Source organism: Arachis hypogaea, chromosome 8, assembly GCF_003086295.3.
Source record: "Arachis hypogaea cultivar Tifrunner chromosome 8, arahy.Tifrunner.gnm2.J5K5, whole genome shotgun sequence".
NCBI classification, from domain to species: domain Eukaryota; kingdom Viridiplantae; phylum Streptophyta; class Magnoliopsida; order Fabales; family Fabaceae; genus Arachis; species Arachis hypogaea.
Genome location: NC_092043.1, coordinates 44,901,170 through 44,925,318, shown reverse-complemented (window position 1 = coordinate 44,925,318; position 24,149 = coordinate 44,901,170). Strand labels below are relative to the sequence as shown.

Sequence of the window (24,149 nt, the reverse complement as noted above, 5' to 3'; positions counted from 1 at the left end):
TTCAGTTTGGTAAGGATCTTCTTGTACAAATTTGTTATCTTTCTTTAGGTTCCTTGTAGGTTTATTTGTAACAAATTTATATAAATTTCGGATCATTTTGAATGTGTCTGTTGGCGCAATTGTAAGTATACTGAAATTTTGGTTCTTTGAGTTTTTGTACTATTGTACACAAAACCAAACTCATGATAAATTAGTTGTTTCTTTGTAGGTGGCAGTTTGTATTAATTCTATTGAAGAATTTGCTTGTTTTCTTGTTGAATAAGAAATAATTTTTTTTCTTTGTTTTTCTACATTTGTATGTCAGAATCTTGCCGCGAGAGAAGTACGAATGGTTCCTTGATCTTCAGCGAAATGGTACTGCGAAGAACTCTGGTTTCACTTTGCGATTCGACCTTATGGTCCTCTTCATAACTGGTCTTACCAATGTTAGGGATGTTATCCCTTTCCCAAGAAGTTATGGCATAGCCAACAACTAACTAAGTATAGATACAAGAGAAGTATGATACTTTGGGTATGTAGCATATCAGTTTGAATGTAAGTCCTACTGTACGACAACATTCATATTTTAAATGCTATAAGATTATATTAGAACATTCAACCAAGCACTATCTTAATTTCACTTGTTATTATTTAATTCTGAGTTTGTATTTTGATAAGATTATATGGTTTTGGTTAATGACATTTCATGTAGTATTTTAAATTGAGAAGATATTTTAAGATTTATATTAGATTATAATTATATTTTAGGATGTTTATTTGTAATTTGTTTATTATTTTATTTTAAAACGGTTTTTTGGTTGAACTACAGTTAAACCGGTTGGACCAATAAATTAGTGAACCAGTAACTAAAACGGTTCGATGATCGGTTCGGTTTTCAGAACCTTGATAATATGTTATTTTTTTTATTAATAAAATTATTATAATTTAAAATAATTTTAATAAAATAACTTAAAATTATGCATAGCACTGCTTATTACACTTGTTTAATTCTAAACTGTAGTTTTCTTTTTTTTTTTTTGGGTGAGAAGGGACTTTAACTTGAACTCTTGAAGGCTCTTGAGGCAGGTGATCTGAAACTTCCTCCTTGGGAACCGTAACAGTAAGCACCCCGTTCTCCATGGAAGCTTTCACCTGCTCCAACTTAGCATTCTCCGGAAGCCTGAACCGTCTCAGGCTTCGCTCAATGCGGTGCCACGTGTCACCCTTATCCTCCTTCTCCTTGCTCCTCTCACCGCTAATTTGAAGCACCCTGCGTCCCTGCCCTCCTCGATTAATTGTCGTGGATCACGGAACCCTCAACGTTGACCTTGTACCACCCATCCTCCACCACCGAACTTGTCGCTTGATAAGGGGTATTTTCTTTGAAAATCAACTGATTCCTCTTCCTCCAAACCTAATCATAATAGTATAATAAATTGTTGACTTCAAATCTTAGTTAATATTGATTAAAAAAAAAAAGTATTTGCTCTCTAATTTTTCTCATGTATATATAATATATGCTTCGTCTTTTCATCTAAACAAATAACAAGCAATTAAGTTTTTACTTTTTTAGTATCAATTATTATTGCGTCATTTTATTTTTGAAACTTTTGTGCTCTTTCGTTTTGAGTTATCGTGGAGTTCTTTAATAATTGCTTGTGGACATGTGGGAAAATATGATTATTATTTATCTTCTATGATAAGTTGCAACTGCTGGATTAAACTTTCTCCCAAGTAACATCTAGGTAATTGCACAAGGCTAGTTCCAGAAATGAGATGTTTCTATATGAAAATTTCACAGAAAAGGTTCCAGGCTTCCCTAATCATGATGAAGGATAAACATGAACTTTTTAACACAATTGATCAATCTTTTACACGGTGATCACTAATTAGTTGTTTGTTATAGGAAGAACCCATGACACGATCAAAATGTGTAGGAACAAAGCTTTGAAGTTGTCGATTCTGCTCCGAAATTGTGTGTGGTGTTCTGCAGTCTTGCAAGTCAAGCAATGCCATGCCCAAACTATTCTCCAAGGATTGCTTCCGCATCTCACTCTTCAGACAGATCTCTTGCTAGCCTACTGTAGATTGCGTCTTCTCCGCCATGCTCGGAAGGTGTTCGGCACAATGCCCGTAAGAAACATGCATTCATGGAACATCATGATCGCCTCCTACATTCAGAATTCCTTGTATTCCAATGCTTTAGCTATTTTTAGTGAGTTCAAGAGTTGCAATCTTGTTCCAGATCATTATACGTTACCTCAACTTTTTAAGGCTTGTGTAGGAGTAGGTGATGCTTGTTTTGGTAAGGTGTGTCACGGTTGGGTGATAAAGCTTGGCTATGAGGGGTATGTTGTTGTGGCTAGTTCTATGCTCGAGTTTTATGTGAAATTTGGGTTGATAACTGAGGCATACTCGGTGTATTCCATGATGCTCTGTAGGGACTTTGTGGCTTGGAATTTGATGATTTCTGGCTTTTTAAGGGCTGGCTTGTATTTGCGTGTTATCAATTGTTTCAGAGAAATGCTGCTTACAAATGGGGGGAAGATGGATTCCATGTCTGTTCCTAGCATTTTAATTGCTTGTGGGAGGGAAGGAGACTTAATGAAAGGGAAAGAAGTTCATGGGTATGTCTTGAAGAACTGCGAGTTTGATGTGGATACTCCCATTGGTAACACCTTAATTGATATGTATGGGAAGTGCGGATGCTTAAATGATTCAGAGAAGGTTTTCAAGACAATGCGCAGCGTGAACGTGGTTACGTGGACTACCATGGTATCGTGTTATGGTATGCACGGAAATGGGGAGGAAGCGCTCTTGCTATTTCAAAAGATGGTTAATGGAGGAATTACACCAAATTCTGTCACACTTACAGCAGTGTTAGCCAGTTGTAGCCACTCTGGTCTGATAGACCAAGGAAAGAAAATTTTCAATTCAATTAGTTCCGGTTATGGATTGCAGCCAAGTGCCGAACACTATGCATGTATGGTGGATCTTTTCGGCCGCGCTGGGTATCTTGTTGAAGCACTTGAGTTGTTGAGGAGCATGAAATCGTTGGGAACGGGAAGTGTCTGGGGTGCGCTTCTTGCTGGTTGTGTAATGCACAAGAATGTTGAGATTGCAGAAATTGCAGCTCATCATCTTTTCCAATTAGAACCAAATAATGCTAGTAACTACATAGCCCTATGTGGCATCTATCAGTCTCATGGTATGCTTGATGGAATTGCCACTGTTAGAGAAAGAATGAGAGAACAAGGTTTGATTAAAACCCCTGGTTGTAGCTGGATCAGTATTGGAGGAAGGGCTCATAAATTCTATCAAGGTGATTTGTCTCATCCATTGTCTCATTTGATTGAAAGAATAACACATCAAATTAGCAACACTCAGTTATTGGATGATGATTTTGGTAGCGTTACACATGATGATACTTGCATGATGGCTTTGTAGATCTTTAAAGCTAGTTTATTTACAAAGTTATAGCATGGAACATGTAATTTATACATGATGAATTTTTCAACACGTTTTGTGGAACATAATTATATTCGGCTTACTTTATAGCTAAGAAACATTTACTTTGAATGTAGTTGACATTTAGTTTTACAGAGTTTTCTTTTTCCTCTTCCCTATATTTCTTTCATGACTTTTATCATACACTCAACTTCTACCTTCATTCTTTAGCTTCTAATTGGTGTTCATAGCTTTTATGAAGATGAATAGAGTTAATTCCATCTTCAAAAGGCGCCATTGTATTTTTTATTCCATTTTTTCTACTAAAAATGTTAGTATTCTAGCATTGCTCCCTTCGAACAACAATCTCTTTCGGCCATAAATGCAGTGATTTTATTTTGAAGCTTCTCATTATATGTTGTGTAATATCATCAAAAGTCATAATAAGAAAAATAGAGAGTAAAGAATTATCATTGTAAACATGCTAATACATCTTGATTTTCTTTTCTTTGATTTTGGATATACTTAAACCAACCCCCCCCCCCCCCCCCCAACCCAAAAAAAAAAAAAAGAGAGAGACAAACAAAACCAAGAGAAAACAGTGAGGGGAAAAGTTATAAAGAGAAGTGACAATATCAGATCTTCACTATCACCACTATCTTATATAATAAGTGAAGGGGGAAAAAAATACAAAAAGTAAAAACAATTCCCTTCTTCATTTTGTTATCTACAAAGACAAGAAATCAAGCAATGGCTCTATATCATTGTTCTTTCTGATAATTACTTGAACAGTTGCACTTTGCCCTTGTATCTGTGAGTATCTACGGCTCTATATCATTGTTCTTTCTGATAATTACTTGAACAGTTGCACTTTGCCCTTGTATCTGTGAGTATCTACATTATCACAAAAAAAGTGAGTTAATATATTTTATTGAATGACTATATTTTGTTATTTCACTCTAAAATAAAAGGATAGTGGATATGTAAGCTTAAAATTTTTCTTAGGATCTATGTTAAATTTCTTTGTACCTTGACTTGTTTTTGAAGGCCTTTGATATAATCAACTGCCAAATCCAACATATCTGCAGTACTTGTTTGCTGCCAAATTAAAGGAAAAGAAGCATGATATCATCAATCAAATTGCTTAATGAATTTTCAAATAAAATTAAATAAAGTAAAATAAAAAAATCCATGTGCTAATAAGGTTACCTTGTCCGATTTTGGGAAAAGGTCTTGTAGTTTCTTGATTCTTGCACTTATTCTTGTTCTTCTTTCCTAAAAGTTTTAAATCGAATGACATATGAATTTGTCTAAAAAAATGTGATATTTAAACGCTTAAAAATTTGACGCTTGTGGACATCAAACTCAATCTTTAGTGATAAAAGAAAATAAAAATTTAGGGTGTATAGCAAGAATTATACTTAAAATTTATAATGACATAATGAGTGTTGAAACGGACTGCGAGAATTTGAGTGTTAGAAAAAAAAATTCTAAAACAAAATTGTAATTCAAGTATGTATGATTAAATTACCCTCTCTGCAATGCTTCTTGGGTGAGTGGCAAATCCTCTTTTGGCTCTAATCTTACATGGAGCAGATCCTTGAATTTGAAAAAGCTTTTCCATGCCACCAATCTTGGTAGAAGAACTAGGTAGACTTAAATGGTGGGTCAAACCAACCTTTTGATATCCAAAATCTACATCCTAATTTCTCATGGAAAAATAAATAAATCAATAAACAATCATCAAAGCATTATTGTTATTGTTATTGCTGTTGTTGTTGTTGTCGTTGTTAAAATACTCTAACTTTCTATTTGAGGAGTACTTCTGTGTTATGAGCATTTAAAAGTATTCTTATCAATTGGCATTAAAAAATGTTATACTTGTCCTATATAAATATTTATAATATTATCACATATTAATTTTGAGGTCTAAATCACTATGTTTAAATAATGGAACTGATGAAATAAGTAAAATTTAACAAAATCTGAGCTATATACCTGAGCTTCCATAGCATTTGAAGTGGAAAACATGATTTCACCATTGTTAGTGCCTCTTTTGGAGGAATTGAATTCAGAAGCATCCCAAACGTCACCAGTGAATCTTGGCATATAACACTTAGTACTGCCATTATTGTTATTATTATTATTACTATCATCATTCCTTATTATTAGGTTTCTATTTTCAACACAATTTGATTCCATGCCTTCATTTCCACTCTCAACAATTTGTGGCATGCGGCTTTTGGAGCAAGAGGATGATCTTGATGAGAAGTTCAAAGTGCATTGCAATCCACTACTACTTCTTGATGATGTTGTTGTACCTAAAATGGAAAAATAATAATTATTTATTTTGAACATTACAATGCCAAAAAAAAAACATATTTACCAATAGAAAGAATATTCTTTTTCGTCTTTCTTTGTAATCTGAAATGAAATTTTATTACTTGAAATCAGACCATCTCTTCCTAAATAAGAAGGGGACTATATATATATATATATATATATATATATATATATATTTATATTATTTGATCAATGTCATACATACCATTAAGAGAAAGAACATTATGATAAAATATATAATATTTAAAAAAAAAGTTATCAAAGTCATAAAAAAAAAGAAGAAAATTCATATAATTAGAAGATTCTCATTTTGATTCAAATTTTAGCACTTTGAAAAGCAAATTCTTCTGCTTTTTTTTTGGGATTCATTTCTAAGATTCCCTCTCCACCCCTCTCCTTTTTCTCCAAAAGCCAAAATTTCGAATAAAAATTAATTTTAGCTTGGATCAGAGAAATTTATTAATTTAATATAATTTCTTGATAAGAACTATTATTATTATTAAGTCAACTCTCTTCGCAAGAAGAATGTGATCTATCTTTGTATTCCAGACATGCAACTCCCAATTGCTTTCAAATTATACTGCTCAAAAAAGGAATCAGATTTGATTTCAATCTTTGGTCAGCTTTTTCTATATTAAATATTAATTCAACAGTGTTACAAATGTAATAAACATATGATACCGCTTCAACTAATAATTTAATATCACACAATTTTGATTCAAATTTAGGCCACAACACATTAACAATAACAAACCTTAGAGGAGAATGAGAAATCATAGTAAATTTCTTTTTTTTTTCCTCTATCCATTTGTCCAAAAAATAAAGTATTTTTTTATAATTTAAAAATTTATAATCGGTTTTTTAATTATCTAAGTAATTGACCTAATTTATCTTTGTTACTTGTCTTAGCAATTTCCTATCTATCATCATGTCACTGATTATAAGGACTGTTTAGACCAATTATTTAGATGATTGGAGATCGACTAAAAATTTTTAAAATTGTAAAAAAATATTTTATTTTTTGGCAAATGGTCAACGACAAAAAAAAAAAGTACGCTAATAAAAGTGAAATTATATTAAACAAGACAGAGAAAAGCATATAATATAATACTTACCATTATTATCAATTGAATAATTGGAGAAAAAACCAGCTGGAGAACTCTTTTGCCTAATGAGATTGGAACCCATTTTATTTTGTGTGCCATTATCATTATTATTCTCTGAATCCATTGAGTTCGTTGCACCAAATAATGTTCCATCAAAACCATTATTATATGATGATGCCATTGCCAACCCTTGATGAATTTGATGGTAGTGCTGGTTGTTTTGGTAAATAACATGATTCTGAGACCCAAAAGAGTAATTATAATTGTTGTTGCCTTCTTCTCTCTTCAAATGCTCTGAAGAATTGTTAACATGTTTGCTTTTGTTGTTGGATGAGATCAACTTTTCCAATTCAGTTCTCAAGGCTTCTTCGTCGCCGCCACCGCCGCCGCCGTCGTGGATGTTATCCATAAGGCTTGTGAGCATTGAGCTTGGAGCAGAACGGTACCTTAATAATCCAGAATTAATGTTGTTTGAATCCATTTCTTGGGAGTATTTTAAAGCATGACTATACACAACACTCATCTTTATATCTCTTCTTCACAATTACCTGAAAAAAAATAGCCCAAAAAAGTAATTAAACAAAAAGAACTTTCTTTTTTCTTTTTCGTACAATAAAATTTAGTTTTTTTTTTTAATTAAAGATAGAGAAATTTGAATTCGCAACCTCTTATATAAATATAGAAAAACATGTCATTTAAGCTTTAACTCAATGGCACAATAAAATTTAGGTTAAAAATGTCCAAACATTAGATATAAATTAATCTCAAAAAAAAAATTTTTGATAGTTAAAAATTTCACAAAATTTCAAATAAAAAGTGTAGAGACTCAAATACAAAACTATAAAGTCATAATTGACACAAGACAAGATACACTAGAAACTAAAAAGATTAAAAACAAACAAATTGTGTTCAAACTTATTGCAAGGGAAATGCAAATTCTGGCTTTAAACAAAAAAAATTCAAAGAACATAAAAACCTGCTAAAAAAAAGTTGTTAAGACATTATCATCATCATGAAAAACATGGTTTCAATTATTTCTGTGTAGCCTTTAATTTGTTTGGTACCATAAAAGCTCAAAAGGAACATAGAACTTGAGAGAAGAGACAATAAAGGAGCTTACATGTGTTCATTCAAATTTTGTTATATTCATGTGATTTTGGAAACTGAAGCATATAGAAAAGAGAGAGCTTTGAAGAACAAATTAAAGTTGAGAATTTGGTGTTGCCATTGGAACATTGCATATTACATGTTTATATAATGTAGTGTTTTGTTCAATATAATAGCCCTTTATAACTTGTCAATATTACCAAAATACCCTTGCTTGCTGACATATGGTGGTCCATCATATAACTTTTTAATCTTCAGATTATCTTTATTTCCCGTTGACCAACCAAAACCAATGAAATGCCCAAACTTCTAAATCCGGCTTAAGGGATCTAAATCTGGCTTAAGGGATCTTAATATGTTTGCTTATCATAATCATAACTAATATAAAATACATTTAGCTATGCTATTTTTTATGACTTATGCTATACAAATAATTAAATTAGCTTGGAATAAATAATTAGAAGAATGGAAAGTACAATAACTAATTTGATAAGATATGCTTGGCATAGAGTTTTTTTTTTACTAGATATTTTTATCATTTTATTAATTATTTAAATAATTTATTGTAGTTCATTTTTTTGTATATAAATGGTATTAAAGTTCATTCTTTATTTTGACTATACCTCGCAGTATAAGGGATTAAATAATTAATAAGGATTTAATGATGATGTGGGGAATAAAAAAGGCCAAAGTTATGGTTGGTGCTCTTTGGATTTCTGGAAGGGGCAATTTATCTTTTAGCTTTATTAGGTTCTTCCATTATATCCTACTAAATGTTTATATTGCTTACTTTAATAAAAATAATTATCACCATTTTTCTAAGCAATTATTAATTAATTATTAACATGAAAAAAGGCACTTTTTGATAAGGATTGTTGTCCTTAAACTTTAGCAATGACTTTTACTTGTTAAGAAGTGGTAATTGGTTGAAAACATATTTTTTTTGTTAGGAAGAGGTTTTCAGAACTAGGGAAATGGGGAGAGAGAGTACTAATCTCTACTGATCTAAAACAACTGAGCAAACCCTAGTGATTGGTTAGAAAACATAAATAATAAGGACCATTTTATATTTAGGGTATGCTAGGGTGGACCGGTGGAATGAGAAGAAAACAAAAGGAATAAAATTAATAAAGTTTTTCATAACTGAAATAATTCAGCAGTAATTTTACAATTAAAGATTTCTTATATTTTTTTTGTTAGTTTTTATATTTTTACTAAATTTTTAATTAAATTTTTACAATTTAAAAATTTATAATTTAGTTCTATACAATATAAAATTTTTAATTTAATTTGTATTGGCTGCTATTTTTTTAAAAAATAATATAATCTTAAGATATTCTATAGTTTATGCTAAATCAAACATAAAAATGAATCAAAGAATATTTTATTTAAAAAAACAATTAATTAAATTTTTTTTATTTAATGCAAAGGCTCAATTATAAAACTTTTAAAATATAATAACTGAATTGAATAATCACTGTCACCTCATGTCATCGTTAGGCTTTTACCATCCCGCAGCCACCATTAGAGAATTTTTTTATATTCTTTTTAGAATTTTTTTCATTTATTTAAGATTTTATTAAGTATTTTATTAAAATTTTTATTAAATTTTGTTAATGAAATATGTGATTAAGATTTGTTACATTAATTTAATTAGTGTATTAGAAATTAAATTAGATTAGGTAGAGTATAATTTATGGTAATTAGTTGGATAAATTAGTTTAAGGTTTACTTTAGAGTTGAAGCTATAGGAATTTAAAGTTGAATTTTTTATTTGTTTATAATTTTATTAATTTTTTATTAAATTTTTTAATGAATGTGATTAGGATTTGTTACATAAATTTAGTGTAATTTGAAATTAAATAATATTAAGTTAGATAGGGTGTAATTTAGAATAATTAGTTGGATAAATTAGTTTAGGATTTAGTTTAGAGTTGAAGTTAGAATAATTTAGAGTTGAATTTAGGTAAATTAAGTAAATTTAAAATTAATTAAGATTTTTGGATTAGCTTATAAGTGTTTTTACAAATGTTATTAATTTTTATATGTTAGTAAGTTTATTTCTATTTTAGAATTTGTTTTGTTTGAACGTCGTGTAGCGTTAATCGTGAGTTATTCATGCTGAAAATATACTTGGGTTGTTTATGCAATATCGAGATTGGTTTTATATCTTTAAACATGTTAAATTGTTAAAATTTTATGTCAAATTTATTTTTTCTATGATAAAGTTTTAGGACAAAAGTAGAAAAAAGTTGTCTAGTGATACTTTTTCAAAATTTTTGTTTATTGAAAAATTATAGAGTAATAAAAGATTGCGTACTAAAATTACTAAAATTTGATTTTTGTTTGAATGTGTATTTATTTTAATTTATGTTTATAATTATTTTCTATGTGTAAATTGATAACCTTTTTTGTGGAGACCTCCGAATTAAAGAAAAATTTTATCAAATTTTCATTAAAATTATTTAATGACATATTTGATCTGTGAATAAATAAAAATTATATTTGGTGGCCAATATTGTTAAAAGAAATTCTCGTCCTCACACCAATACAGTTACTCACCACCATCTAAACTGCTGACTCAACAAGATTAGAAAAGACTGATTTTTTAATTATATTTCTAATTTTTGAATAAGGTTCTAAATTTGAATAATATAAGTATTCAAATTCAAAGAAATACAAATGTGAATGGAAAAGGACCTGTTCATGCAAGCCATCATTATTCACCTTGGAGTATAGTAGCCCAGAAAAGACTAATAAGAGGGAGAAAAGAAAAAATATTTGAAGTCTTACAAATTTGCTGACTGAGATTGAGTAGCTTCTTTCACTTTCCTATCTTTATTATGTTACAGTCAAAATATTTTGCCTTCACACTGTAGCAAGTAGATTTATTTATATATCTTTTTAATTAAGAATGTTTTTTTTCCAATTTAAATAAGGCAAGTCCATCATCATGTGTGGAAAGTTTTATTTTGTTGACCATGTAAATGAAAACAAGGCAGGACCATCAGATTTCCAAAATCGTTTCAAAGAAGTGATAAGAAGAGAAATAATTAAGTAGTACGTATATCTTAAGGGCACGTTGTACGTATATATATATGTTCGGATGTACGTATTATATGAGATTAATTAAATATTTATATGTTTTATAATAAAATAGTAAAAATAATAAAAAGTGATACTAGATAATTAATTATTTTTTTGAACAATATAAACTACCATTGATAAAATAAAAATATATTACACCTCTAAATTATCTATCGAAATTTTAATATTAGAATAATCATCTACACTCCTAGTGAAATAAACATCCAAAATATCTATTATTCACATTATTTAGTATTTTCACTGTTTACTTATATTTTTTCTAATAAAATATACAATTTTTAACGTAAGATTTTAATGGTTTGGTTATTTTATAAGCTAAGTATTAAATAAATTTCTTAATCATAAAATAAAATAAAGTTCTTAACATCTGCTAAATCGAAAAATATATTTTAGAAAATAATTTAAACCTTTAGTATATCTAATTTTCAGATAAAATATTTAAATATTATAAATATATTTAATTTATTTTGATAGTGGATCAACTTTAACTTGAACCCATTAATTTATTCGTCCGAATATCATTAAGATATATATTACATGACCGAATGTTAATGCGTTTTTTAAAATGTAAGAAGTACAGTGTTTTTGAATTTTAGAGCCTAATAATATTAATTCAAACCCTAAATTCTATATCTTGTTATAAATCTTAAGTCTTAAATTTTAAATTTTAAATTTTAAAGAACTGAGTTAACATGTCATGGAAAAAAATGTGTTAGCCTCCAGCAACAGTATCACAGAAAGTTTGTTCTTTTCTAAAATTAAAATAAATAAGTAAATAAAAGAAAAGTCTTACACACAAAGAAGGTCTTTGCCTCTTTGGTATTACCATCTCATATTGAAAAATCCACATATACAATGTCTATAATGGATTAAATTTTTGTCCATGAATAAAATAAATATCATTCATATTATCCAGAACTTAAGTTAATTTTGGACTTCACCAAGGATCGAACCCTTGACCTTTCAGATCTAGAACTCTAATACCATGTTATGAACTCACTTATCTCAAAAGCGTAACCAGACAGGATAATATAACACTAATGGTCATATCTCTGATATTACCTAAACCTCAATTGTACACATTGTACGCTTAGACTATTACCTCTCTATACTTTCTCATAATTAGTAGATGATCGATTATTGTGCATGTTTATCTCGTGATGCTTTCTTTGCACCGTTAATTATTTAACTTTTTACGCAAATTAAATTGAAGGTCAACTCTTGTTGTTGAATGGGCAAGGCATGCATAGATCATAGTTTCCCTCTTTAGAGTTGCAAAGTTAAAGTTGAAAATAAAAGTCTACTCCCAAAAAATATTCATTATTACTATCGCTGCAAGCAATGCAGTGCCACAATAATTCATGCAAATTTCATGGAGCTACTTGCATTGAGTATGTGATAATTAATTTATACTAAACTATAGGAGTACGGACAGTGATAATAAGTCAATAGCAATTTACTTATTTATGTCTCCAGGTACAAAAATACTGTAATGTGGTTGGATCTAGGGTGGCAAATAGGTTAAACTTGAAAATTGAATTTGTCCCAAAAAAAAATTGTTTGTCAAAATTGTATCGCTTAACTTGTGGGTTTTGGTGGGATAGAATAAGTTAATAGATATCTATTAATTTTTTTTTATAAAAATATGCTTTTAAATTAATTTTTTTTCTAAACTTGTAAATTTTATTAAGTATTTTTATAATTAATTATTTAATATATAAGTTATGAATTTTATTTTTTAATTCAGTTGATAATAATATTATTTTTTAATTTTTTTCAAATTAAAAAAATTATGGTGGATTAACTCAGCCAAAAAAATAAGTGAGAGAGAAATTCTCATTGTCTTTCTTGACAAGACAAACCAAAATTTATTAGCGGGATAAATTAGTCTATCTGTCATCTTTAATTAGATCAAATTAATATTAGTTTGATGTGATTTTTCTCTTTCAATTAAAAAAAAAAACCATTAAAATATAAATTTGTTTACTTTAGCTTTTGAAATTCACTAGCATAACAAAACCTTGGTATTAAACCACGAACTAATTAATGATGATAGATTGAATATACAAGTTAGAGCATTATTACATTAAAAAAAATATTGTTTTACATTTAAATCTTTTTGTTAACTAAATTTAATCAAATTCGTTTAATATAACAAAAATCAGTTATATCTAACATTATTCTAGGTTCTGTTATTTAATTTGATTGGATTTAGTTCATAAAAAAATTTAAATATATAATATTACTCAATAAAATAAACAATAATATTCATATTTATCTCCTTTCACTTATTTAAAGACATTACTGTACTAACTCTCTTGTCTCTAAAATAAAATTCTTAATGCTGAAAGATTAAATTAAATATTTCTACATGACTATACAATATAATAGAGATGAGAGTGGATTTTTTTTCTTTTTGTCCTAAATAAAATGTGCAACCTACTAACTTGTTGAGAAGGTTAACCACATTTATCTTTTACTCTATAGGGGGCAGCCATAACACTTTTCTCGTTAAGATAAGGTTAGGTATGCTGATGAAAAGGGGAGCTTCTGTTATTGGATCCATCTTGAAAGCTATCGGTTATATTACATTATCATATATTTTTATTTAAATTCAAAATAGTCCACGAATGAATAATATATTTATGAGTTAGCTTGGTCATTTTTGTGAATTAGATAAAAACGCATGACATCAATTATTTTTTAACTATATTATTATCTAACTGAAAATACGATTTGATTTATTATTATATTTTATAAGAAATAAGTAGGTCTAATTTATCTCAAAATTTAGTTCAAAAAATAACAATTTGTTGTGGCGTGAAAAATGTCCCAGGCTTAGTAACAATTTTTTAAAAATACTATGATACCATATAAAAAATTAAGTACGCTTACTTTACCCCAAAAGCTAACTCAAAAAATAGGGGTTATTTCACATTTATAAACATTATCAGATTTTTTTATTTTAGACAATATAAAATTTAATATATCTTTTAAAAATTAATTCAAAACATTTATTTTTTTTCCTAAAATCTTTTAAAGTCTATTTTGATTATTAATCCGGTACTCCAACTTGCATGGGAAGGAAACATTAAAGAAACGAAGTAACAATCATTCTTTACACCATAGCTAACGAAGTTATCACTGTTTTCACAATTTTTAATACAATGATCAATCAATCGATAATTAAGCTTGCCTTAGTTATTATTTAAAGAATTTGATTATTAATTAGCTCCATTTTTATTTTCAGAGAGGACATGTTCCCGGTAAATGCAGGCTCAGCAAGATTTGGATCTTTTATTATGTACGGCATAAACTCTCCATTATTGATGGCGATACCATTCTCAATTTCAATTTTAAAATTTGGGCATATGTTATTTTGATTTGATCTGATATGGTTTAATTTGAAACATCATCATCATCATCATCATGTTAATGGGTTTGCTATGGCCATTGATTAAGACATTTCATAACCTTTTTTTTCTTACGTATTTCTCAATTAAGCAAATCAAAGACTAATTTATTACAGATCTAAATTTTATTTAAGAATTTATTATTAGTCAATAGATTACTGCATACATAACCAAGTTGAGTTGGTCTAATGGTTAGCTCACTAGTTCGTGTCGAGGATTCGAATCCCACCTTATGCATGCAATAAACCCTTAAATGGAATTCAGTACCGCGACGAATTTGTTTTTGGCCTGCCAACACTTACTTAGATAGACTAGTAAATTAACTACACGATTAACCTAAGTTTCAGTGACATGACGTTACGAAGCATCTTATTTTGGATGCAGGATGTTCCATTAGTGGAATTAGGAATAAGAATTGGGAAGTGATAGGTAAAGTGGAACAATTGCACTTAGGGAGAAAAAACAAAAAAGAAGATGCTTTAATTTCCACTCAAGTTAAGAAACAATTTTTGTTTAATGTTTATTAGTTATCACCAAGTTTTAAAGCGTAGTAAGAGACTTATTCTTACATAGTTAACATTGCAAGTGGGCTAATGGCATATCTTAGATATACTATATTATTACTTATTATTCTTTTTTTTTCCTACCAAACAAAACATTAAGTAATCTTTATTATTGGTGTATAACTGTCTCCCAATACTGAAACTTAAACCAGTCCAAAGAAAATCAGAAAAGTTTGGAACTGTTTGGTATTATGTTAGAAAGAACTACGTTAGCACCTCTATAATTGGTCGTTTTCAGCTACTTGGGTAAATATATTATGTTTAATTTTCTTTGTTTTGTTCTTAGCAGAACTCATCTACTTCTAGATATGTAATTTCTTTTCTGAATCTGATGTTTTCTTGGTAGGATTTGCTTTGTGGCTAGCCAATAGACACAATAGTAAGTAGTTTCCTTTCATTTTTTGTGTCCCCCAACAAGCTTTTTAGTTTTGGCACCACATACTATATTTTTTTACTTTTGAAAAATATCTAGCTAACATTTTTTATTAATATTAGCAAATATATAGAGTTAATACGTTATTTTTATATTATTAGAATTTAAAGTTTAAAATTTAGGAGATAAAATTTAACATTTTATTAGTCATGTAATATTAGTCTATATTTTTTATCTTCACAAATTATGAAAATAAAAGTATAATAAAAATGAACACAAAAACATATATTCAAACCATAGATGAACAAAAGTGTTTGCCTACTCCCTTGTGATACAAGATACAAAGATATTGGCCATAAAAAGTTAAAAACATATTTGAAAAAGAAAATAGGGATAAATAATTTAAAATTAGAGTAATATTTTACATTAAACAAGATAGTATAAATGGTAGGCGTTTCGTAAATATATTTCGGAATTTCTCTCATTTCAGATTAGAAAAGTGGGGAAGAATACTCATTGCATTTTTCAGTTTATTTTTAACTCTTTTTCTTTGGCTAAATTATTTTGATTCTCATCTTTTTAGATAAATATTTTCTTTTTTTTCCTAGTATTTTATAAGTGATATTCTTTAATTTGATATTCTAAGTTAGAATTGAAAGATTTGTATCCTGATTTTATGACTAAAAATACTGTTTTAAATGTGGAAGAATATGTAAAATGAATTTGTTATTTCATATACTTAGATAACAATCAAGCCAATTAATTGGCTTTGTTTTTCTTTTCTTTTCTTTTCTTTATACGTAGACACAAAACAAAAAAAAAACACAACTCTACAAAAGAAAGGTTAGCGCTATATTTATTTTAAAATATATAAATCATCAAATATTATATAATTCAAATGTCAAATCAGCTAACGTATAATTTAATTTTACACACAGATAAATTTCTAATATTATATAAACTATTTAGAGAGGAGATAAGTGGAATCGGAATTGACCTTTTTTCCCCACTTAGGTGCTTATTTTCTCACCTTTATGTTGTCATATCCCCATCATACCCTTCTAATATATTCGTATGGGGTAAGGCTTTTTTTTTTTGTACTTGGGGGTAAGGCCTTAAATTGACACTTATAACTATTTACGCTTACCACATACAGTTTTAGTTTGAGAGACCAATATCACATAAGAGTATAGCTCTTTTCGGAGAAAAAAAAAATACAAACCAATCGCACCAGCGTTTGTCTCCCTCCACATCACCAACGACAGCTTCACTTCCTTCAGCTTCAATTTGAACATCACCAGTGACAGCAACATTACGCAGCAGACATGTCATCAAACATAAGTAAATTTCGATGATTCCAGCTACAAACTAGACATCTTGTACTTGAACCACTATGAATTGCTGTCGTAGTTGAAGATTGTATTGCCAAGAAAGTTGCCAAAGAGGGTGGAAAAGGGTTTTCTTTTGGGTGGTTGACGAACGTGGTCATGTGGCTGCTGCTGATGGGTTTCCTAATGAAGCTTAGGTTTTAAAAAATAAGTTTTTATGGAAATTTTAAGTTAACACAATCCAGACAACTTTTTCATTAGGATCAATGCTCTTCGGCATCTTGTTCAATTGCATAATCCAGAGGGACAGAAACAATATTCTTAGTGTAACTTATATCCATTACTTTTTTGTCTTTATGCCCCCTTTGGGTTTCTTTTGAGCCCACTCAGCAATTATTAACCTACCTCATCTTAGCAATGTAGCATCCTTGGACCAAGCTACAAAGAGATCAGATCGGTGGGGGGACAAAGCTTGGGTTAAAAAAAAGTGTCTAAATTCAAGAGAACTTCTAGTTTCGGGTTTTTTAAATGTAGACTTTATATCATAATTATATTCGAAATATTCGAACACATGCTTGACCAAGATAGCAAGCACCTTATCAACAAACTTTCATGTGCTACAGGCCTACAGCGATAGAGTAAAATACCATGCTCCAAAAAGCTCAAAAAACTTGCATTATTCTTTGTTTACTGCGATTGCTATAGAAACAAACACTAACCAAAACACATTTTTTACTCACGGAAAAAAGAAAAAGAAAACAAACAAAAGCTTAGATAGAGTAAAATGTTCATACAATCCCATGACCACAGCATTACTTCATTAACTTGTAAGGATGCAATTTCCCATAACAGACCTGACATGAGGTTCCCTCCGTCTCCGCAATGATCAATAATAAGCCTTCCGAGGATTGTTCTGCAAAAACAAACAAAATTAGGATGCAGATACAGACTACATTAACTTGAGATGATTGCACTCCAAGATCTTTAACAACCAAAACGGGTGTTGTTTACCAGAGGATTGGGTCTATGGCGGTAGCCAAGCATCATCCGCTTTTTGTACTGCTCATATATGTCATCATCCGGAGTCACCTCCCCAGGTTGGATAGCACCTACTCCCAAGTTATCTTTCTTAACATTGCCTGCCATTATAGGATCTGCAATACCCTTCCTGGAACCACCTAGACCCTCACCTGGAAATTACATGATTGGGAATGTTAGCATAAGAAAGGATTGACAATAACAATTGCACCTTGTCTCGCTGGATGAAGTCATCTATATAGATAGATCTACCGACACCTAAGTTACCTATAATAAATTATGTGTTTAAAAAATCTATAATCTTTAACAATTTCTTCAAAGGTTTTCTGAGGTTTCCCTTGACCTCTAGTTATAGGGCTACCATCCATTTGATCCACTCCAAACTGAATCCTATAAAAGGATTGACAATTAGGGCACAAGATATGAGAGATAAGAAATTATCTATTCAGATCACTCAGCTTATTCTAGGGTAAGGACTTGTTGGTTACACTTCACGTCAATAGATACTAGCTAGAGCTTTGCTTGAGCCAATTTTAGCAACTTGTACAAGGAAGTTTATTCAGCCACTTGTAAAGTGAAAAGAGTGTAAAGTATAAAGCACCTTCTTTCCAACCCATTTTTGATAAAAGCTTGTGGCCCACATTATCAGCCTGGATTTTTGCCCTCTCTGCAGCCTCCTTTGCAGCTTTCTGTGCAGCTGCATCATTACAGCTAGCCAAGAACTTCTCAAGCTCTTCTTGCGGAATGTAATCACCCATATGATGGCCTTTTTTATTAGAAGCTGTGCCCCAAAAGGAAGCAGTTAGAAGATTATTCCCATTAGAGGAAAGAGTACACAAACAGTGTGACTAAAATACTAAAATTTATACAAGATCAACAAACACCCAATTATGAACCTTGAAGAGAAGCAGGAGGGGGCATCTCATCCTTTGACTGCTTAGGTTGTCGCAACTTCTCTTCATGTGCAGCTTTCTTCATGTAGAACTCCATTAGTGCTAAAGAATCAGCATTTGATGATCCACTAGGCTCATCTGCAACAGAAATACAACCGCATGCACTGACAACAAGTTTCTCACCAAAACAATGATGAGATTTGGGAAATTAAGAGTCCTTTTATATCTTATGGAGAGAATAAATGCAATGTAATTAAACAAAATAATTCAGGAAATTGGAAAATCCATATGTTTAATGGAGGGAATAAATGCAATGCAACTTTTAATTAATCAAAGTAACAGCTAGAGAAAAAATAGTAAACATTCAAAACTACAATCTAAACTGATATCCCTTACCAGTGCTTCCTGCTGAATATGCCTGAGTCGAAGATCCAGAAGCCCTTGATATTTCAGCACTTTCATATAAAGCAGAAGCAGGGATTTGGTAGGTTGAAAGCTGCTGAGATGATCTCTGAGGGCCATTTGTTGGTCTAGACGATGAAATGCCTGTACCTCCCGAGGATGTAACTGTTCAATATAACATGCCAAATTAATATAAATAATGTGAACCGTGAAAAGATAAAGATATCCCAAGCATTACATAAGAAAAGCTTTTTGGACCATCTATCCATCTCTCAAAAGGAAATTGCATAACATCTTAACATGGTTTTGATAATTTATTTATATTCAAAAACTCACCATTATGATTTGCTTGTGGTTCCCTGGACTGTGCAAGGGCCTTTTCCTCTTGAGCAAGTTGATATTCATAATATTTATAGTCAGAACATCTTGGATCAAATAAAAATCTGCACATTAATATAAAACATCAGAGAGTCAGAAGTTAGAAATCATAAACAAAATATCAATGAAATAGGGCCATGATCACACTCCAAACTTACTTGAAAGGGGTATCCCCAGGATTCTTTTGGCGTGTAACGTCCTCAAATTGTCTTCCATTTTTAGCCACAAAACTTGCTAATTTGTCAGCAACTTTCTTCACCATTGGATCACTTGGGGTTGGGGGTGCTGCATATCACTTATAAAACTGATTAATACCAAGAGCATGAACAATGGAATGAAAATTACTCTTGTAGCTGGCTTGCCAATACACGATTCTTGATAGGTAGTTGAAGCATAAGCTGCATTAATGACACAAAAGTATTTAAGACATTTTCTCCTCTTTGCTGATTGGAAATGCTCACTTCATTGAGCAAAGAAGGAATGTACTGAGGTTACCTCTTCGACAATGAAATGATTTAACTTAAAAGGAAGACTCTATTTTCAAGCAAGGGAAAAGGAAAACAGAGAATACTGTAGATGCAACTGTATGCCTACTGGCTGAGGCAACAACAATGACCTTCCTGTAACCAAATACCTTCAGAGGAAGTCTAGAACATGCTTCAGAAAGACATTCCAAGTCAACACCCAAACTTCTCTTCCTCTACTCTTTGTATGAAGGATAAAGTGAATGAAATGAAAAGTTTCATTCTGCAATATTTATCTCATCCTTTTTCTATCATCACGTGAAAATATATGGTATTCAAAGATGTAATTTGCAAAGGAAATTCTTCATTCAGATATTTTAAAAGATGTAAAACAACTAGAAACCCATACTTATCCAACATCCAAGGCAACCAGCAAAAATTAGCACAAATAAATGGAGATTGAAAACAGAATTGACAAAGAAAGAAAATAACAAATATTCTGAAGACAAATACAAAAACCATTGGAACAAACAATAATTTGAAACCGATAAAAAAGTGAGAAAGGTAGTTCATAGCACATATTAACATCTAAACAATTAAAGCCTTGTCCTGCTCAGTAAAGTTGACTATACCAATGCAATATTGTTGTTTTGATGTAAATCATATTCATCTATTAAGAAATAAATCAATAAATTGCAACAATTATAAAGAATAATTAGGAAGACAAAAATCCTCTTTATACAATCACAATTAGACAGTGGAAGTAAATAATGCTGTCAAAATCCAGCATTAAGCTGGAATATCAAACACAAACCAACTACCTGCACAAAGATTATGTGAAAGTAATTACCAACATCAAGTTGTCTTGATGGCTGTGCAGTGCCATCCTCCTGATCAACTTTTTGGCGTTTTGCCTGTACAGCATTTGAAAAATCCCCAGCATCTGTTTCTTCTTCTTCATCATCAGCTAACTTAACAGGCGGTGGAACCAGCTTTGACTTTTGTTTTAGACTGAAAGCAAGTTTGCCACTGGAACCAGCCTGAGAAGTTTTCCGTGTATCATTAACCCTACTAATGGAGGTTTTAGGAGCCAAAGATCCTGAAACAACTTTAATAGGTTTAGGCTCTGATAGTTTGTTATTCTTCTCCTTCTCCTGCTCTTGCTGGAGTTGCTTGAACTTCTCCATGAATGAACCATCATTAACAAAGAGGGCAGGTGGTGGTCCCTTGTCCATTTGCTAACAGTCAAGGAGCTTACAGCAACTCACTGTTTCAAAAGCAAGCTTCAAGGTATTTAGATAGTGCAACTACATTAAAAGTTAACTTTTGTTTTGTTTAAATATATCTTTTATTCAACTTATGAAATAAAATTGTTTTGCATATTACTGTATTATTTGATGTATTTAGCTAGTTATAGGTCAAAAAGTAGAAATATAAATTGAAAACCAAGGGAGATACAATCAACAATAAATCCCACCATAAGTCAGTTCTATGTTACAAAATTTAGAACGAGAAAGAACAGCCAGTGAACCATGAATTTTGTAACATAAATGGGGGGAAAAAAAAAAGTAATCCAAAGCACTAAACAGTTGACAAAATATTCTATTGAATGAGAAATTATATTACGAATTCTTACATAAGAGCAGCCTTCCTACACAAAACTATCACTGAAATGAGGCTAGACATTTATGGAAACAGAAATATTGGCAAAAGTAGAAAATTTAAAATTGTCACTTTGTTTCATAATGAAATTCTTCTACCATGTCTATACAGGTCAATGATAGACATTTCATGCTTATACCATGTCCATACACTGAAATGAAACATCCAAAATGGAATTAAAGCATGGATTGAGGTACAGTGTAATATTTTAAAAAGAGGACAATGTAGCAGAATATTCTAAGAACAATCCCTTCCTACTGCTCTCCTACATTTGGAGTTTCATACCTGCCAAATAGCAACAGAACCCTGCTTAGATTCCAAACCCATATGAGCCTTTACATATGCAAATTTTCAAAATGTCAATTCTCAAATTTCTCAAAAACCAATTTATCAGCCTATCACTGGTCACTGATCAATGGTACTAACAAAATAAAAGCAAAACCACCACTTCCCACTAAAGTATCATCCATAACCATCACACAAATTTAAAACTAACAAAAAAGAGCTTATATGCTAGCTACATCACTGTGCATATATGATGGTATCTAACGAAATAGTATCATCATGCCATAATCTAAGTTTCAGATAACAACGACAGAACAAATATAACTAAATATTTTATATAGTCAACAATATTCCAATCCCCTTTTGATTCCAATGCATGAATATCAGCCTAAAACCAATCAAACCCAGATCTCGAATCGCACTAGCAAAATCTACCAACCAAAAACCAAAGAGACAATAATACCACCAGAACAATAACACAGACATAATATCAATTCACCGAATCTTGATCCCAAGATACAAACCCTAGAAAGGTCTAATCCCACAATCTCTGAGTCTCCTCCAATATAATTATATCAACAACCAAGAAGAAACAAACCGAAGCATAAAAAAAATGATTAAAGAAAAAATGGTCCAATAAATAAAAGGAACAAGGTTAGTGGTAAGAGAAGAGCGAGAAGCGAGAAACAAACCTAATTAACGTTTAGGGTTTGTTGAATTGATTGAATGGAAGGAAGGAAGGTTTGTGGTTGATTTGAAAACGACGTCGCAGCGAAAGCAAAAGGTGTAAGGATGAATGACGCCCAACCGCTCACCGTTTGGAGGAAGGATGAGAGGGAGATGGCCAAAAGCAAACGACGACCTGACAACCTTCTTGCCCTGAAATTCTGTTTACATATAATCATGCCTAATTTCATTTTGCACCCAAACTTCTTTTATAATTACATTTTATCTCGACTTTTAATTATTCTTCAGCTTTAGTTAATATATGGAACCGGATTTATATTAGACTTTTAAATTTTAAATTAAATTTTAAAGTAATTTTTTAAATTATTGGTATACGCTAAAATAATTTTATTGTATTAATTATATTTTTAAAATTAATAAAAAATATACTATGATAATTTTTTACTTATATGATGTTAATAATTAATATATCTTGATGACATAAATAGTAAATAATGCATCATAAATTAGTCACATATAATAATATAATTATATATTAATAAGTGAAATATGGTATATTAATGCAGAAAATTATATTATCTATCATAATATTATGTCTATTTTTTTTTATTATGAAAAAATATTGGTGTTTTTGTTGAAAATGGAAATATTTGATGTAATTACAGATGAGTGAATTTTTTAGGTGAAAAGTCAATACGTGGGGGACGTGTTATAACACATGGAGGCGTGTTAGACACATGGCAGCATTCTGGCTAACACGTGAGGAGCGTGTTGGACACGTGGCAGCATCTTAACCAACACGTGGAGGGCGTGTTGCACAATATTCACAATACTGTAAAACACTTCAAATGTCAATATTCAACTAAAACATCATCTCTCTTTCCATATTAAAAATAATTTCTGTAATATTATTCGTCCACATATTAATTTAGTATCACATGTTATAACACAATTTATTTACATATTATATAACATATTATATAGAAGAAGAAGTTTATCGTCTCCTTTTACTATTGTGGTAAGATGTATTAAATTTAATTTTGAGTGTATTTGTATAATATTTTGGATATATTAAATATTTCTTTCGGAATTTTATAAATACTACACAACATGATTATTAGAAATCACGAGGGCAGCAAATTCTTACAACCAAAAACAAAAATCGTTTAAAGATTGAAGACTATAAAATGTTTAAACTTTTTTTTGACCTGAAAAAATTGGCATTTCATCTATATATAAGTTTTTGTTTTTAAAACTTCTTATCACAATTATTTGTTATGTGTCAATTAAACTAAAACAATATTCAACGTGGTCATACTTCAGATATTTGCACCTATTTACTACGCGGAGCATTGGTGGATATGGGTGGTTGATGTTAGAAAGAAAAAATTTTGTATCCTTGACCCGTATTATAAGACGTGTCCCTCTGAACACAAAATGAATCTTAATAAATTTGTTGTAGGTTGATTTTGTTACTTGTATTCTAGAATTTGGGTGTAGTTATGTTCAAAATAAAGTGTAGTATGGGATCCTTTGGGTATAATCAGGTGTTAAATTTATTCTTTCTTATATT

At 30.4% G+C, this 24,149-nt stretch overlaps 3 protein-coding genes across 7 annotated transcripts; 1 reads left to right on the top strand and 2 right to left on the bottom strand.

The window, feature by feature from the left end:
- Positions 1-968: 968 nt before the first annotated feature.
- On the top strand, positions 969-3,579 carry LOC112707714 (putative pentatricopeptide repeat-containing protein At3g23330). 4 transcript variants are annotated; one of them, XM_072201749.1, is made up of 3 exons: positions 982-1,352; positions 1,886-2,327; positions 2,421-3,579. In XM_072201749.1, exons 2-3 carry the CDS (start codon positions 1,909-1,911, stop codon positions 3,424-3,426), a joined length of 1,425 nt encoding a protein of 474 aa, XP_072057850.1. In that variant the 5' UTR covers positions 982-1,352; positions 1,886-1,908; the 3' UTR covers positions 3,427-3,579. The 4 variants fall into 4 exon arrangements, with proteins under 4 accessions (XP_025615404.1, XP_029144433.1, XP_072057850.1 ...); XM_072201750.1 differs by having other exon boundaries at positions 1,019-1,352; positions 1,917-2,327; XM_025759619.3 differs by having other exon boundaries at positions 969-1,352; positions 1,886-3,579.
- Positions 3,580-3,881: 302 nt separating this feature from the next.
- Positions 3,882-8,132, bottom strand: LOC112707715 (transcription factor bHLH130). Its single transcript, XM_025759621.3, has 7 exons — positions 7,996-8,132; positions 6,885-7,423; positions 5,425-5,747; positions 4,958-5,128; positions 4,636-4,701; positions 4,456-4,524; positions 3,882-4,320 (listed from the first exon to the last, which is right to left on the bottom strand). The coding sequence occupies exons 2-7, from the start codon at positions 7,396-7,398 to the stop codon at positions 4,261-4,263; spliced, it is 1,203 nt and encodes a 400-aa protein (XP_025615406.1). The 5' UTR covers positions 7,399-7,423; positions 7,996-8,132; the 3' UTR covers positions 3,882-4,260.
- An 8,075-nt stretch (positions 8,133-16,207) lies between these two features.
- LOC112707713 (SURP and G-patch domain-containing protein 1-like protein) lies at positions 16,208-22,848 on the bottom strand. Of its 2 annotated transcripts, none has more exons than XM_072201751.1 (9): positions 22,582-22,848; positions 20,793-21,889; positions 19,637-19,763; positions 19,437-19,543; positions 19,095-19,265; positions 18,702-18,836; positions 18,407-18,586; positions 17,779-17,957; positions 16,208-17,680 (listed from the first exon to the last, which is right to left on the bottom strand). In XM_072201751.1, the coding sequence occupies exons 2-9, from the start codon at positions 21,175-21,177 to the stop codon at positions 17,654-17,656; spliced, it is 1,311 nt and encodes a 436-aa protein (XP_072057852.1). In that variant the 5' UTR covers positions 21,178-21,889; positions 22,582-22,848; the 3' UTR covers positions 16,208-17,653. The 2 variants fall into 2 exon arrangements, with proteins under 2 accessions (XP_072057852.1, XP_025615402.1); XM_025759617.3 differs by having other exon boundaries at positions 20,793-21,209.
- Positions 22,849-24,149: the final 1,301 nt, after the last annotated feature.